General features: G+C 36.9%; 1 protein-coding gene across 2 annotated transcripts in view; it reads right to left on the bottom strand.

Moving 5' to 3' along the window:
• fras1 (Fraser extracellular matrix complex subunit 1) overlaps window positions 1–15859 on the bottom strand; it is a 423924-nt gene that overhangs the window by 390229 nt on the left and 17836 nt on the right. For both annotated transcript variants that reach the window (XM_048599246.1, XM_048599242.1), the window contains exon 2: window positions 15129–15160. In XM_048599246.1, the coding sequence (XP_048455203.1) occupies window positions 15129–15160 (32 nt within the window). The remainder of the gene's footprint in view (window positions 1–15128; window positions 15161–15859) is intronic.

Genomic DNA, 15859 nt, shown 5'->3' on the forward strand with positions numbered 1-15859 from the left:
GGAGGATTGTTGTTCTCCATTTACACCTCCACTTGTAGCAAACATGGACATCATACTTGCAAATCACTGACATCCACTGTAGTGTGAAGGCTTCTGTTATAGAAGGTAATGGTTCTAAACGAGCTATGGAGAAACAGCTAGTCTTGCACAAGTTCCCAATGACATGACATACCTAGCTCAGTTACAATTAATGTTAGTTGTACTTATCACCATCCTACAATAAATACCATGTTTTGTAAGCCAAACACTTCTTTAAGTTAAGACTTTTGCTAAGGCTTTGTTCTATCTTCTACACTAATAATAGAAAGGCTTTGGACTCAGCCTAGCAAGAAGGATTGGTGGCATTGAAATACTCTAATCAGTAACCAGTAAATTAGAGGATACAACAGAGATAGTAGGAATTGCCGATGCTGGAGAATCTGAGATAACACAGTGTAGAAAATTATCTGAAGAAGGGTCTCGACCCGAAACTTCAGCCTTCCTGCTCCTCTGATGCTGCTTGGCCTGCTGTGTTCATCCTGCTCTACATTATATTAGAGGATACAACATGCTGGTTTCAGAATACGAGAGCTTTGAGAATACAAAGAATTAAATACCATCGCCATCATTAAAAATGTAGTATTAGACAAACTAATGGGACTAAAGGCAATAAGGCCCCTGGACTTGATGGTTTGAATCCTAGGATCCTAAAAGAGGTAGCTACAGAAGTAGTCGATACATTGGTTGTAATTTTCCAAAAATCTTTAGATTCTGGAGAAGTACCAGAAGATTGGAAAACTGCTAATGTGACACCCCTTTTCAAAAAGGGAAGGATGGAAAAAGTGGGTAATTATAGACCAATTAGGTTAACATCTATTGTTGGAAAGTATTGGAATCAATTATTCAGGAAGCAATAGCAGAACGTTGGGAAAATCACAGTCTAATCAAGCAGAGTCAGCATGGCTTAATGAAAGGGACCTCACGTCTGACTAATTTATTACAGTTTTCTGAAGAAGTCTCAACCAGACCATGTAGGGGAGAACCAGTAAATATGTTGTATTTGGACTTCCAGATGGCATTCAACAAGGTACATCGCAAAAGGTTGTGGTAAGATAAGAGCCCAGAGTACTGGAGGTAGTATATTGGCATGTATGGAGAATTGGCTAATGGGCAGGAAACAGGAGAGGTCATAAGGGCTCTTTCTCAGGTTGGTGACCTGCGACCAGTGGGGTTCCACAGGAATCTGTGTTAAGACTGCTACTGCTTTTCATATATATTCATGACTTGAAGGAGGGAAGTGGATTTACTGTAGCCAAATTTGCAGAAGAAACTAAAACAGACTGAAAGGCCTGTTGTGAGGTGGATACAAACTGTTTACAAAGCTATTCATTGGTTAAATTAAGTGAGCAAGAAGTTGGCAAATGGTATCTAATGTGGGAAAATACAAAGTTGTTTGTTTTGGAAGGGAGAACGAAATAACAGAATATTATATAAATGGAGAATAAATGCAGAAAGCTGCAACACAAAGAGATTTGGAGGTACTCATGCACAAAACAGTGAAAGCTAGCACATGGGTGCAGCAGGTAATCAGGAAGACTATTGAAATGCTGGCCTTTATTTCAAGACAGTTGGAGTACAAGAGTAGGGAAGTCTTACTGCAACTGTACAAGGTGCTGTTGAGACCACATCTGGACTGCTGCGAGTAGTTTTGGTCACCTTATTTAAGGAAAGATATCATTTCATTGGAGGCAGTTCAGAGGTTCACGAGGATGATCCTTGATATGAAGGGGTTGTTTTATGAGCAAAAGTTAGACAGGTTAGGACTTTACACATTAGAGATTAGAAGAATGAAAGTGATCTCACTGAAACATATGGGATTCTTAAGGGGCTTGATAAACACTGACAGAATGTTGCCCCTCATGGGAGAGTCTCGGGCCAGACTTTATAGTCTCAGAATAAATGGGCACCAAGTTAAGACTAAGATGAGGAGGAACTTCTCTCAGAGGGTTGTAAGTTTTTGGAACTCCTTGCCAGAAAGAGCTGCAGGTCAGCGTCCTTATGTATATTTAAGGCTTAGATAGATTTTTGATCAGTAGGGGAATCAAGGATTAGGGGGAAAAGGGCAGCAAAAATTGATGTCAGGAATACTGGATCAGCCATGATTCTACTGAATGGCAGAGCAGGCTCAAGGGACTGAAAGGAATAGGAGTAAGCCAATTTCTCATAGACTTAATCTTCCCATCTCAAATGCAAAATGTGAAAAAATTAGCTCTTGGATGTCAAAAGGGAAGTATGTCCCCTTTCCATCACTCTCAATTTAAGCACAATGCTTACATTAAAAACTCAAAATATTTTTCTCCAAACAGTCTCCTCTACTCTTTGCAGCTCTCAAATTACTTTGCTTCCTGTTCCAGACAAGAGCGAACAAGAACTTGTCCCTGACTCCTTCTGCCTTGACACTCAATGCCATTCAACAGCTGTCTAACAGAAGATAAGTTGTTCAGGCTTTAGGAATACTTTTCCTCTGAAATAATTCACTTCACTGCTATAAACTGTTACAGAAGCGTGGCCAAGAATTTGGCAGAATACTCCATGACAAAAGCAATACATACAGTAATGATGATTCAAATTTGATCCAAGCTTTTCTTACAGTTGCTTCTATCCCACAAAGGTACATAATTAAACCATAACAATAACCCACACACTTCTGTCATTAAACACCCGTATTATATATCTAAATTACTTGATCTTCAAATCAATTGGTTTTATTGAGAAAGCTCTAAAGGATGTGAAAACATGATTGTAACACACTTCAAAGACATATTTATCTGTTATGCTAAAAAAAAATACAAAAAGCAAAAATAAAATGTTTTATGCTTTAACTTAAAAAGTCTGCAGATGACCCAAAAGAAAAGAGATGTAAATCTTTTCTTCAAGCTGAAAATTCACACTTAGCCACCTTATCCACAACTTACAAATAATTCACAAGCCCACCTTCCAGTAAATCTCTTTCTTCCCCCGATACAAGCTGGAAGTGATGTAGTGACTGAAACACAATATTTCAATAAATGCAGTGTCAGCAGCATGTCAGGAATATATGACTGCAAATCTGAGGTGAATGATTGAGTTTTGTGACAAATGGAGCAGGTGGCATTGTTAACATTGTTGTAAGATAGGCAGGAGATGTTGGCAAGGCAATTTTTTTGAACTTGCATGACTCACATTTTTTTGTTCCAAAGAAATCAGTTAATGTAAAAAAGTTGATTTTAAACATCAAGTAACAAATTGTGATAAATTAGATTACTAGAGTAATTTATTAACAAAGTATTCAATTATTAAGACCACTGATTGTTCAAAGAAGTGTGCCTTTTTTTTTATCCTTGCTAAGTTATGGTTCAGTTTATCAACGGGATCATTGTAAAGCAAAACATTTAAACTGTTATGTTAGTTGGTTCTATAGCAGACATAATATTCTATTATATTATATTATATAAACAAGGAAACAAGAAATGTTGAAATTATTCAGGTCAAGCAACATTTACAGGTAGTGGAAAATGTATACAATCGTTTTGAATACTTTGTTGTTTTGAATGTAATTTTTCATAATAATATTCAGTCTTTCAACAATTGGAATATCAGTTCTCTGATTACCCAGGCACGTATTTTCATGTTACTTGCATTTTTGCAGGTCTGCCGTCAATAGTTTGCTCAGTACTTTTTCCCTAGTGATGATGATTGAAGTTCCTCCTTTTCTAAAGCCTCTACATTTCCTGTCACTGTTGGGCTGATGCTAAGGTCCTACACTGTGAAAACTGAAGCAAAATATTTATTTAGTGACTCTGCTATTTTTGCATTCCCCACTATTAATTCCCAGTCTCATCCTCCAATATTCACTGTAGCTACTCTCTTCCCGTTTATATACTGAAAGAAGGTTTTGCTATCCATTTTCATAGTTTGCACCAGTTTTCTTTCATATGTCACCTTAGCTATTCCTTTTGTTTTAAGTAACCCTTTGTTGATCTTTAAAATATTCCCAATCTTCTAGCCTGCTACTTACCTTTGCAAGATGGCATACCTTAGTTTTTGTCTTTATATTAACTTTAACGTGCTTGCATAGCCATAGACTTTTTTTCCCCTCCTCTTACAATATTCCTTCCTTTCTGGAATATTTTTCAGTTGAGAGCAATTGGCTATGTCCTTAAAACATCTTAAACAACGATTTCACCTTGGAAACTTTCCACTGGACCCCTGCAGCCATGTTTCATTGACTTTGAGTTACTCTGTTACAACTGGTCCCTCCTTTAGAGGCTTTGCAGCTATTATGAGAAGCCATTGCTTATATATCAACTGTCAGGAGCAAAGAATTGCAGCCTTCCAGCTATCTGTAGTGCATTGCACTGGCTTTATATCCTAATTCAAAAGTGCAATTCAGTTGTTTTATTGCTTTTAATGAAGGGAATCTTTGAAATTCATATTATCTTGAAGTACTTGCATTCTAATCAAAAATAAATTAGTTCAGTTTCTTTCGTGGTTAATGTCCGAACTACAGATCTGCACAGCTGGATGCATTCACAGAACCTGATGCTGCTTAAGGTTTAGAAACTCTCCCTTTGTCCAAATCTTCGGTCAGGTTGATATCCAATTAGTTCATCAAGTATCCGTCACCAGGATACTGGAGTCTTTCATAGACAGCCATCACTGCTACCATGGGGAGAGTTTCTGTCCAACAGAGTGCTTTGCCTTATGTGGTAATACTGATATTATCTCCCATTACTTAAGTGACTGGGCATGAATAGTGTGGTATTGAAGAATGCAACTGATTTCTATTTCTACTATTGTGTACAAACATTACATTCCTCAGGCACATCAGTGTCTGAGATAATATTAAGTGATTAGGTTATCACATAGAAGTATGTGTCAGAAGTCTGTCATGCATCAGGTGACTTGAAGAAAGATGGAATGTGAGATCTTCATACCTTAGGTAAAATGCTATGATACAATGAGGATATCAAGAGCATGTAACTAGTGTATATACTGACTGTAAGACACAACACAACTGTCTGTAAACTAGCTTAATCCAACTGATTACTTCAAAGGTCCAACATCTCTTCACCATTTCCATTACTGGCATTTATTATTTGATCAGAAATCTCTGTTAGTAATTTTGGTCATCAAAAATACAAGAAAATGAGGGCAAGGTGAGAAATATTTACTATTAGTCTGCCTTACTCTGTCACCAAAGCATTGATGCAGACCATTTATCATTCCGTGTGTCATTCTTGATCATCCTCCACAGGTTTCAATATGCCTTCAGACCTCTGAATTCATTCAACACAATTTTACTGCTTCTCATCATGAGACAGCACAGAAACAACAACTGGTTTTCACGTAGTATCTTGAATGCACAAAAGAAATTACCAAGATACTTCACAGAACCATGATCAAATAAAAGAATTGATACCAAGTCACATATTAGGAAAGATGTCAAAAAGCTTGGTCAAAGAGCTAAATTTTAAGTGGTTGGTAGGGTGGAGGGAGAGGAAAAGACTGGGCGAGAGAGAAGGGTAAATGAAGATAATTTCAGAATTTAGGGACTTGTAGACAGCTGAAAGATAGGAAAGAGACCAGAATTAGATTAAAACTATAAAATGTAGAAAATTACACTTTCTCAGACTGTCTGAAAACTTTTTGCAATCATTACTATTTCATGTCAGAACAGAATAAAATTGTTTTTTCTTTCTGTATACCCTGGTGCTTTATGAAAGCAAACTAGGAATTGCACTCCAGTCAAAACAATTCTAGGTCCCATACAAAGTAATAGGGTCATTTTGTAGGTTCTAAGAAAGAGGTAATGACAGATGTTAGCTTTGATGTGCAATAACAACACAGACTCTATCTGGATTAATTCCACCTTCCCAAAAGCAAAGTGGCTCTCTTTACCTTCATTTATCTCGATTGTCAGTTTCACAAGATACAGCTACGTGCCAGATTATTTGCTAATTATACCCTTCAACATGTCATAAATATATGGCCTCTTAAAAATAGAGGTTGCAGGCAAATATTTGTTGTATTGGAGCTGAAAAGCCAAATATGTTGAAAATATTATAATAAAAACATTCACAACTTAAAATTAAATGTTCTTTTAGACTGGCAGTTATCTTAACAGTTTGCTACCATAATCAGAAAAGTACTCCTATATATGTACAGGTTGTTAAACTATAAAGCACAGAGGAAGAGAGACCAGAGTCTTTCTCTATTAAAATACAATTTCATTTATTCATTGTTTCAGACTTAGTAAGTCAATGTTGTTGAAAAAGTAAATAAGCATTTTGATTTGTTTAAAAATAAATTTTAACTTTGCTTTTCAAACATCATAAAAACACGTACTGTAGTCAGTTATTGCCGTAAAATGAATGATTTTGAGGGCCAGTGTTGCTCAAGATATTCAAGGCAAAACAAAAATATTTTGAGACGAAGCAAAACACACGTGCAGTCTTTTGGACTCCTTCAGAGTCAGCACACTCATTCTATACATAACGTCCTCAGCTTTTCTTTGGAATGGAACTAAAATGTCTGTATTTCATCATTGAGCATTAGTCATTTGAAAACTAATACATGCAAAAAGTACTCTGGAAAAACTGAAAATACCCCTTTGTAGAATATCAGCACCAGCCATGATGAAAGATCCTAGGTTAGTCTTTGAAATGTGGTGTCGTAATGATTTTTCAGCAAGTTTCTCATGCATGGCTGTGAAATTTATAGAAGAGTGAGGGTTGATTTGATTAAGTGTATAAGGATCCTGAATATCAGGTACATGTGGAGAGGATATTTTCTCCGTGGGGGACTCCAGAACTAGAGAGCAATGTTTTAAAATTAGGGATTGCTCTTCCAGGACAGGAAAGAGGGGATTTTTTTTTCTCTCGGAGGGTTGTGAGACTTTGGAACAGTCTACCGCAGAAGGAGGCAGAGAAGTCATCGTTAAATATTTTTCTCCATCCAATTGAAGGGGTTAGCTTCCGACTAAGTATGGTTTGCCCAGCAGTATCTCATTTCAACTAAGCATCATTCAGCAATGAGCCTTGACAGTAATGATTGAAAAATTGCAAACCATACAGTTTTAACTGTGTCCAAGAAAGTAAGAGTAAATCTTAGACAATTCGCCCAATCCTAACATTGTCTGCATTCAACTGAGATTAAGCCCAGATCCTTCCAGTCAGAATAACTCAGTTATACCAGATGAGACATCAGTGGAGTTGGGCCAGACATTAGGACAGTGGCACATGATAAGTTAGTGAACAAGCTTGAGCTTAACTTAAAATAGTGGGTAATATTTCCAGGTAATGTAGACTTGGCAGAGGTCAGGCAGCTATGTTTCAGGTGTTATGTCTGCTAGGTGTGGTGATGGAAGAAAGAGGCTCCAAAACAGATGTGAAGAAGGAAGAAGCTGCAAGGAGATTAGAAAGCTACATGTGTCAGGGAAAAGGAGAAGGCTGCAATGGAGAAGAGGGAGAGGAGGAGGATGGAAAGAGGGGTGGTGAAAAGAAGGGACCACTGCAAAAGGGGAAGAGGAGATGGGGGTCTGCAAGATACAAGAGTTCTTTGGACTCGAAACATTAACTCTGTTTTCTCTCTACTTGATCATAGCTTTTAAAAATAGCTCTTATGTAACTAATTTTCTGACATTAATTTTATCATCCTATATTTTTCCAACTGCCATTTAACTTTGTCCTGGATTATTATCTCTAAAACTACTCATGACATAGATGTTAGACTGACTGGTCTGTAGCAGTCGGATTAATATTTCTGCCTTTTATGAACAGGGATCAAACATTTACACTCTTCCCGTCTCTTAAATTACCTATATATTCAAGGATGAGTGGGAAATTGCAGGTAGAGCTCCTTCAATTTCCCCCGACACTTCCTCCAGTAACCTAGAATGCATTTCATTTGGACTGTATTACCTTTCTAGTTGGAGAACTGCTAATCTTTAAATGCATAATTTATGTACTATTATCCCACATAATATTGCTGTACCTCATCATTTACTGCTACATATACAGCATTCTTGTCTTTACTGAAGATGGTTTAAAGTGCTCATTCAGCATTTTAGCTACACCCTATGCCTCCCCCGAATATTCTGCTTTTAGGTCTGTAGACAGCCCTACTCTTCCTTTAACAACATTTTTTACCATTTGTCTGTTTAAAATATTTCTTGTTTCGCTTTATTGTTACCTGTTAATCTGTTCTAATACTCTCTCTTTGCCCTTATTCTCTTTTTAAGATCTGCTTTACACTTCAATATTTTTTAAAATAATTGATGTATATAACAGAGAGAAATCTGGGATTTTTTGGGTTATTAGACTTTTTAGTCTAATAAAAGAAGCAGTGAGAAACTGCAAAGCTCAACATTACACTGGCCAGAATTGATTTTATGCTCAACAACTGTCAAAGTCAATGTAAAACTACGTATTTCACTTTGCTTTCACTTCAAGTTATAACTTCAAAGGCCGACCCAAAGTTAATTTTCTTGACTTTAATCTTCACATTCTATCACTGTTGTTTTGCTTTAAAAGTCCACTGATTTCTAGCAGACCACATAATAATCAACAAAAGACAGCAAATACAATACTTTGAGAACTGGAGACAGATCAAGAAAAGGACGTTATTGATTCCCTTAAGGGTTGCTTCATTCAAAAACTCAATCCCAATATTTTAATGCTATATGAAGCAGCAGCACTTGGTTCACAATGTTTCTGGCTTTTACAAACATTGCACTCAGTTGATATAACACTTTTCTTTGTTTATTGTAAAAATGTTCTTCAACAACTGAAACTCTACTTTCTTGGTATGACATATAAGACTTCCTGCTAGTGTTGGAGTAGATTTGTAGCTCGGGTTGTGGGTGTTGAGGTTGATTGACTCGCCGAGCTGGTTTGTTGTTCTGCAGACGTTTCATTACCATAAGATCATCGGTGCAGCCTCCGATGAAGCGTCGGTGTGTTTTCCCACCTGGTTTTTAAACTCTGGAGTCCGTTGAGCTGGATTGCCTCACTTCCAGTTTTCCTTCGTAGTGGAGTGTATATGGGGTCAAGTTCCATGTGTTTATTAATGGCTTGCTTCATGGAGTGCCAGGCTTCTAGGAATTCCCGTGCCCGTCTCTGCTTAGCTTGTCCCAGGATTTTGGTGTTGTCCGATGCACCGACGCTTCATTGGAGGCTGCACTGATGATGTTACCCAGCATGGTAATAAAACGTCTGTGAAACAACAAACCAGCTCGGCAAGCCAACCAACCTCAACATTTCCTACTAGTGCTAATGGAAAAATTCATACCATCTAAACCAATTATTCAATATTTTATCATATTTTCTTTGCTACCATCCACATAATGATTTCAAAGCTTCAGAAATTTCATTAGGTTTTTCCAAGACTGATGTCAGAAAAAACGCAAGTTCTAATTTTAATTTTAAATTTCTGAACAGTTTGAGAAAGCCTACTTATATTGGAAGAAACTGTTTGTATTTGACACAGGCTTGGTCAATTTAAAATCCCGCTGATTATAGCATGCAACTTAATGTGCAAATACTTAGCTAGTACATATGAAATAATTTTCCCCACTATTTTAAAAAGGCATTAAGCTGTTAATTCCACCACAAAAAAAAATTGGTGCAAATGGAATTTACTGCAAGCATATTAAATGTTCAATACTGACTTCCACAGTAAAATCTATGAGCACCTTATCCATGAGACCACTGATATATTTTATTTGGCACCTCCCCATTATTTATGAAACATAACATTTAATAGAACATTGTCAGTCAGACCAGGGTCAGCAGACATCCTAGGTCAGTTTCAGAATGAAATAAATTAACAATTTTACTACAAAGAAATTACCCATGATAGGACTGCATCTCTAAGGCAACAAGACTACTAGAAGTTATCCAATTTGCCCAACAATATCCTTGTTTATGACTGGAACACAACACAGAATCATACAGCACAGAATACAACACAGAAGGGCCCATTCAGCGTGTCATATTTGTGTTGGCTTTTTGAAACAGTTGTTCAATTCAATCTCAGGTCCAGTTTATCCCCATAACTGGCAAATTAGTTATTTTCAAATACATATCAAATTTCATTTTGGAAGTTTTGTCTTATCTGCTTCCCCCACCTTTCAGCTATTACATTTCAGCTCATACCAATGGTCAGAGTGAAATATATTCCCTACATTCCCCATCTGGTTCTTTTGCCAAATATTTTGAAATAATAGCATTTGGTTACAGACCCACTTGCCAGACTTTCACCTTACTTGTTCTATTAGGACCATTCAAAATTTTGAATACCTCTTAATTCCTTCATTAATCTGCTGTGCTCTAAGAAGAGCAATTGAAACTTCTCCAATCTTACCAGATGGTTCTCATCCCTTACATCTTCCTGGTCAATCTCCTCTGTACACTCTACATCCTTCCTAAAGTTTGCTTTGCAAAATTACACATAACTCAAGGATAACCACTAATATTTAATGGCTTATAAAAATTCCTTGTTTTTGTATTCACTGTCTCCAGTAATGAAGTCAATTATCACCTATACTTTCTTAACTACCTTATCAAATGCCCTGTAACCTTCAATGATTTATGAAAATTCACCTCCAAGTGCCAAATTTCCCTTGGGACTCAGAAAAATCTGCACCCTGGACCAGTGTGTGATCTCATATGCCATTCAAAGCAGCAAGACTGGTCAGTATGCAGTGTAGTTTGCAAGGCACACTGGAACACCTGAGGTCTGTGGATATGGAGGCAGTTCAGTTAGACGTCATGCCTCAGTTCCCAGTATCATAACTTCCAACTGTGTGGAAAGCCCCTTAAATCTCACCATCACCTCCCTCATAACCCTCACCCACACCCATTCCAGCCCATGCCCCTTCAGATCACCCATGCCATCCCATGCATCCTCCATTATCATTCAAAAGTATGCGCTGTAGAAAGTCATCAAATTTTATGCAATATTTAAACGTTAATGGAGAAAATATAGTTTTTTTTTGCTATTTAATAAAGCCTTAATTACAGTGAGACAGCGAAAAAGATGCTTTCAGCCGAAGGTTCAACCTTGTGATACTTGTGATTTTATTCATGTGACAACAAGCCACAAACTACAAAGGACAATTTGTATTTTCAATTTCTTGAAACTGCCTTTCATTCTCAGATGAATGTCTTCAGCACAGCAGGGTATTTCATTAGCTCTAGAAACACAGTTAAGCATTGATAATAGCTACAATTGTCTAAATGACAGATATTGTCTGGGAAAGAAAGAGTAGAAATTGCTCATTTTTATTAAGAGCAGTCTATGTAAATCAATTTCAGGAAACAATTGGTTAAACATTTTTTCAGATGTCAAAACTATGTTTTTTTATATATATGTACCAGTCAGATCCACAAAATCACAGCAGAAAAGGTGACAGCATAGTCTGACAGGACATGCACCTCCACATCAAGACATTTTGTAACATTTTTCCACTCCATTATTCAGTTCCAGAAGCACAGTAATACATGTGAACAAACATACAAAACTGGTCAATGAAAAAGTCAACATACCTTTAAAGGGCTATTATGAATCACTACTGTAAAAATGCATGCAAATTCCAACTCAGCACCCACCAATGATATTTGAACTCCTAAAAATACATTACTTTTGTCTTGAAGAACTGTCCCGACTCTTCAACAGTCTTTCCATTTTCTTCATGAGCTCTCAAACCTTCAATGGTCTGAATGGGCTTCAAAAGCCTGAGGAATATGGCATGCAGGAGGAAATCTAATTTATGTACCCCACTTAAAATGGAGATCCCAATTTCACCAAGAGACTGTGTGCATGCCTAATCTGGGAATGTGGAGGAAAATCAGATTTACTCTAAAAAAAATTGAGGCTCGTTCCACACATAAACATGCCTTCGCACCCAGATGAAAATTTGACTTCAGATCTCTCTTGCCATTGCAACAACTTGGATCTTCCATCTGTCAGTCCGTTTCACCAGTTTACACTCTCCTGTAATCCACAATCCTGCTCATTTTCACTACATTAACAAATTTTCTATCATTCGCAAACTATACACTCTGTATCCAAGTCCAGATAATTATTTACAGCAAGAAAGTAATGATTCTGGGGAAACCACAGCATACTTCTCTCTAATTAGAAAGGAACATCTATGCATTATTGCTTTCCATTTCATATTGCCTGGCCATATCCTTCCACCAACTGGCTATGTAATTTACCCCTACTATCATTCTAATACCACTTGCCTCTTCTTTTTCTGAATAAATCTGTGGTATGTTATCAAATCTCTTTTAAAGTCTATTTATACAACGACTGGTGGAGTTGAATAACTAAGTTGGCTGCTTTCTGATGCAAAGTGACACCAAGAGCACGGGTTCAATTCATGCACTGGCTGAACACATCATGAAGGTCCCACCTTTTCAACCTCACCCCTTGCCAGAGGCATGGTGACCATCAGGTTAAACTCACCACCAGTCATCTCTAATAAGAGCAGCTCTATGGTCCTCTGGGACTATGCCACCTTTATACAACAACTAATGCATTATCCCCATCAATCCTTTCTGTTAGGCCATCAGATAATTCAATCAGGTTTTGCTACAAGAGATAACTTGGTTTTCACAAGTCTATGCTGATTGGTTAATAAGTAACAATTATCAAAGTCAGAATCAATTTTCTTCCTGACAACGGTCTCTGGGAATTCTCCACACAACTGATTTTAACTGATTGTGGATTACCAGATTTATCCTTCTATTTTGCCCCCCACAGGAAAGTTATCTATCTATGCTAAGCAAAGATGTCATGATGTGTGATATGCCTGAAGATTGCTGATTTCTAAAACTGTCTCAATGGATGTTCAAAAATTGATAAAGGAAGAATGAATAAAATGAGAGTAAGCTAGAAAGAAATATATAAACAAACTGTAACAGCATCTACAAGTTACATTACAAAAAGAAACCTGCAGCAGTCCCTTAGAGAATGAAGCAGGATAACTTATACTGGGCAATAAGCAAATATGAAAGACATCAAACAAATATTATCTTGCCCCAGTGCAGAAATAACAAAATAAATGGAAATCAGAGGAACAAAGAACTGTGGGGAGATTGAGAAAATAGAAGTAATTAGTAAAGAAAAAAAAACTGGAGAATCAAAGGCAATAAAAGCAGACAATTGATGGCCTGCAGTGATATGGATGCAAATTTCCAAAGATGCCTGGATTTTGGACCAGTTACAGCTGATCGAAACATACCAAATGTAACATCGTTAGGAATGCAAGCAAAGAGAAAATAGGGAACTGCAGGCCTGCTAGCCTGACATGAATCATCAAGAAATGCTGCAATCCATTCAACCACTGGTACTGGGGACTTAGAAAATCAAAGTATACTTAGGCAGAGCCTATTTAGTTTATGAAGGGGAAATCAATCGATTAAAAGTTTTCAGAGGGTGTAACCGAGGAAAAGATAAAGGGGCGTACCAGAGGAAATGTCCAACTGGAATTCGTGGAAGTGGAGTTGAGGTTGAACATCATCCACATTCTTCCTGAATGATGGACCAGCCTTGACAGGTTGTATGGTCTAACCATGTGCCTTTTCCTTATGTTGTCTGCTAATCTCTTTTGAAACCTCCCCAGTGCTTCCATATCCTTTCTATAACACATTAACCAAAACTTTAGACAGTACTCCCACGTATGAGCTAACCAAGGTTCAATACAAGTTCAACCTAATTTCTCAGTTTTTAAATTCTGTACACCTTTGAGAGGCGTGAAATCCTAACACGTGGTTTGTTATCGATGGTATCAAATGTCACACACTCTATCTTCATTCTTGAATTACATTTTCACTTTTTAAATATTGATAAAATATTTTTAGATTCCCCTTTACAATACCTGCTAATCCTCTCATATTCTCTCCCTGGCCTTGCATCTAATTTTTCAACTGCCCCTACACATTGTCCTATAACCAGATGCATTTTTCAGTGGGAGGGGTGAGTCCAAAACATTTCAATTAAGCAAGATTAATTGACCTTATAGTAAATTGGAATGTTGCTAAAATCCAAGTTCCACACTTAAGTAAATTCTTTTGTTTATACAGCTTCAATAGAAGTATTGCATTGCATTATATAAGGTAACATAAACTTGTAAATCGATAAAATCCTGAACACTTGCATATTCCCAGGTCTTCAATAATGGTTTCTGTTTTGTTGCATTTATTAACAACAGAGTGAAGGTTGTCCTCCTAACAGATATACAATCAATTGTAAGTCTGATAATTCATCTCTCTAATTCTGATTGATGTCACCAGTGTAAAAGAACTTTGTCTCTGACATGATTGGAAATGTTGCTGCTTGATTAAGAAATTAAATTCAACGTCCATGTGTGTTGACCAGACAATTTCTCCTGTTCTAAAAATTCCACTAACACAGCACATCTAATGAAGTTGGATGATATCAATCTCAAAGACTACAGAACAGCAGTGTTTATTTCAGTCTAACTCCTTAGAGCATTATACAGACCTTCAGATGCATAATTTAATGCGAAAAGGTTTCTAATGAGTATGACAACAGTGGTGGTTGGAGGAGAACTTCATTTCAAATCAAATTAAGACCTATTCTGCTTTCCAAATGTTTACATAGTGCAGTCTAATTTCAAAACAATTTTACAGTGATAGTCAGTGGTTCATTTCATTTCACACTTTACAAATTGCCTTTAGTTTGTCACTGCTGTAATTTCCTAGAAAGTGAAGCAGTCGTGTGCCACCCAAAATATAAATACAACAAATTATAATCTGAAGTGTAACAGGTTAGGTATGATTAATTTTTACTTTGCATCAAAATACGATTGTGTTTCTCATCACTAACCCACATACACAGATCCTGTATTTGTTTTAACTGGATTACTTTTCTGGTCCTCTTTATACGGTTGTCCTTTTAGACGTTATAATGGAAACCTAGTACGCCCTGACGGAAGCAAGATGTTTAGCACTGATTAATCCAAACCCATACTTGGACAGAAAAAATGTTGTAATTCTGATGGTCACCATTAATATCGTCATACATACATGTCTGAAACTGCAACTATAACAAAATAAAAAGGTAAAGTTTTGACCTACCGCAAAAAGTGACCCCTGGTGGATACATGCACCTGGAGAAAGGAAACAGGAAGTCAGTTCAATGATAAAGGATTGTTTAATTATGGGAACTGATAAAATAGCTCAATTCTAATATTCATCAAGTAATACATATGCTGTCATTTTTTGTCATTTTTTAAATTGTATCTGTATTATACTGAAAGATTAAATGGTAAGAAAAGAGAAAAGAAAATGTTTCTACTATTCAGATGGCTCATTGGATAAATGTACATGGCCATATAAACACATTATCCCTGCCCTGTGCTGAGTTATCTCATCACAAACAGAATAGTCCTAATACCACAATTAGCCTCTAAAATCCATTAACAAAAAGGAGAGAAAAAAAATGTCAGGATTCCTGCTGCTAAATTTTCTGTGCTTCCAGAAACATACACATAGGCATGTCAGGTGAAACCAAGATTGCTCAAATGCTGTTCCCTCAAGACAACAATTGCATTAATATTGTACTTTTTGTTGTAGTAATATCTCCCAAGAGGTTGAAAAGGAGTAGAACACAATATATTAACAGTGATCCAGTGAAGGGAGCATTAGGATTATCTCAAATTTCCCTGTCAGTGTAGAAATTCACATGCTTGACCACAAAGGTCTCTGTGCTGCACATTTCACGATTCCAAACATTAACTTCATTCTTACTTAGATGCATGGAATGTGAGGCATCCAGCAGGTGACATCATTAAGTCAGCTGAATACAA

This window comes from Rhincodon typus, chromosome 1 (assembly GCF_021869965.1).
Source record: "Rhincodon typus isolate 14 chromosome 1, sRhiTyp1.1, whole genome shotgun sequence".
NCBI lineage: Eukaryota > Metazoa > Chordata > Chondrichthyes > Orectolobiformes > Rhincodontidae > Rhincodon > Rhincodon typus.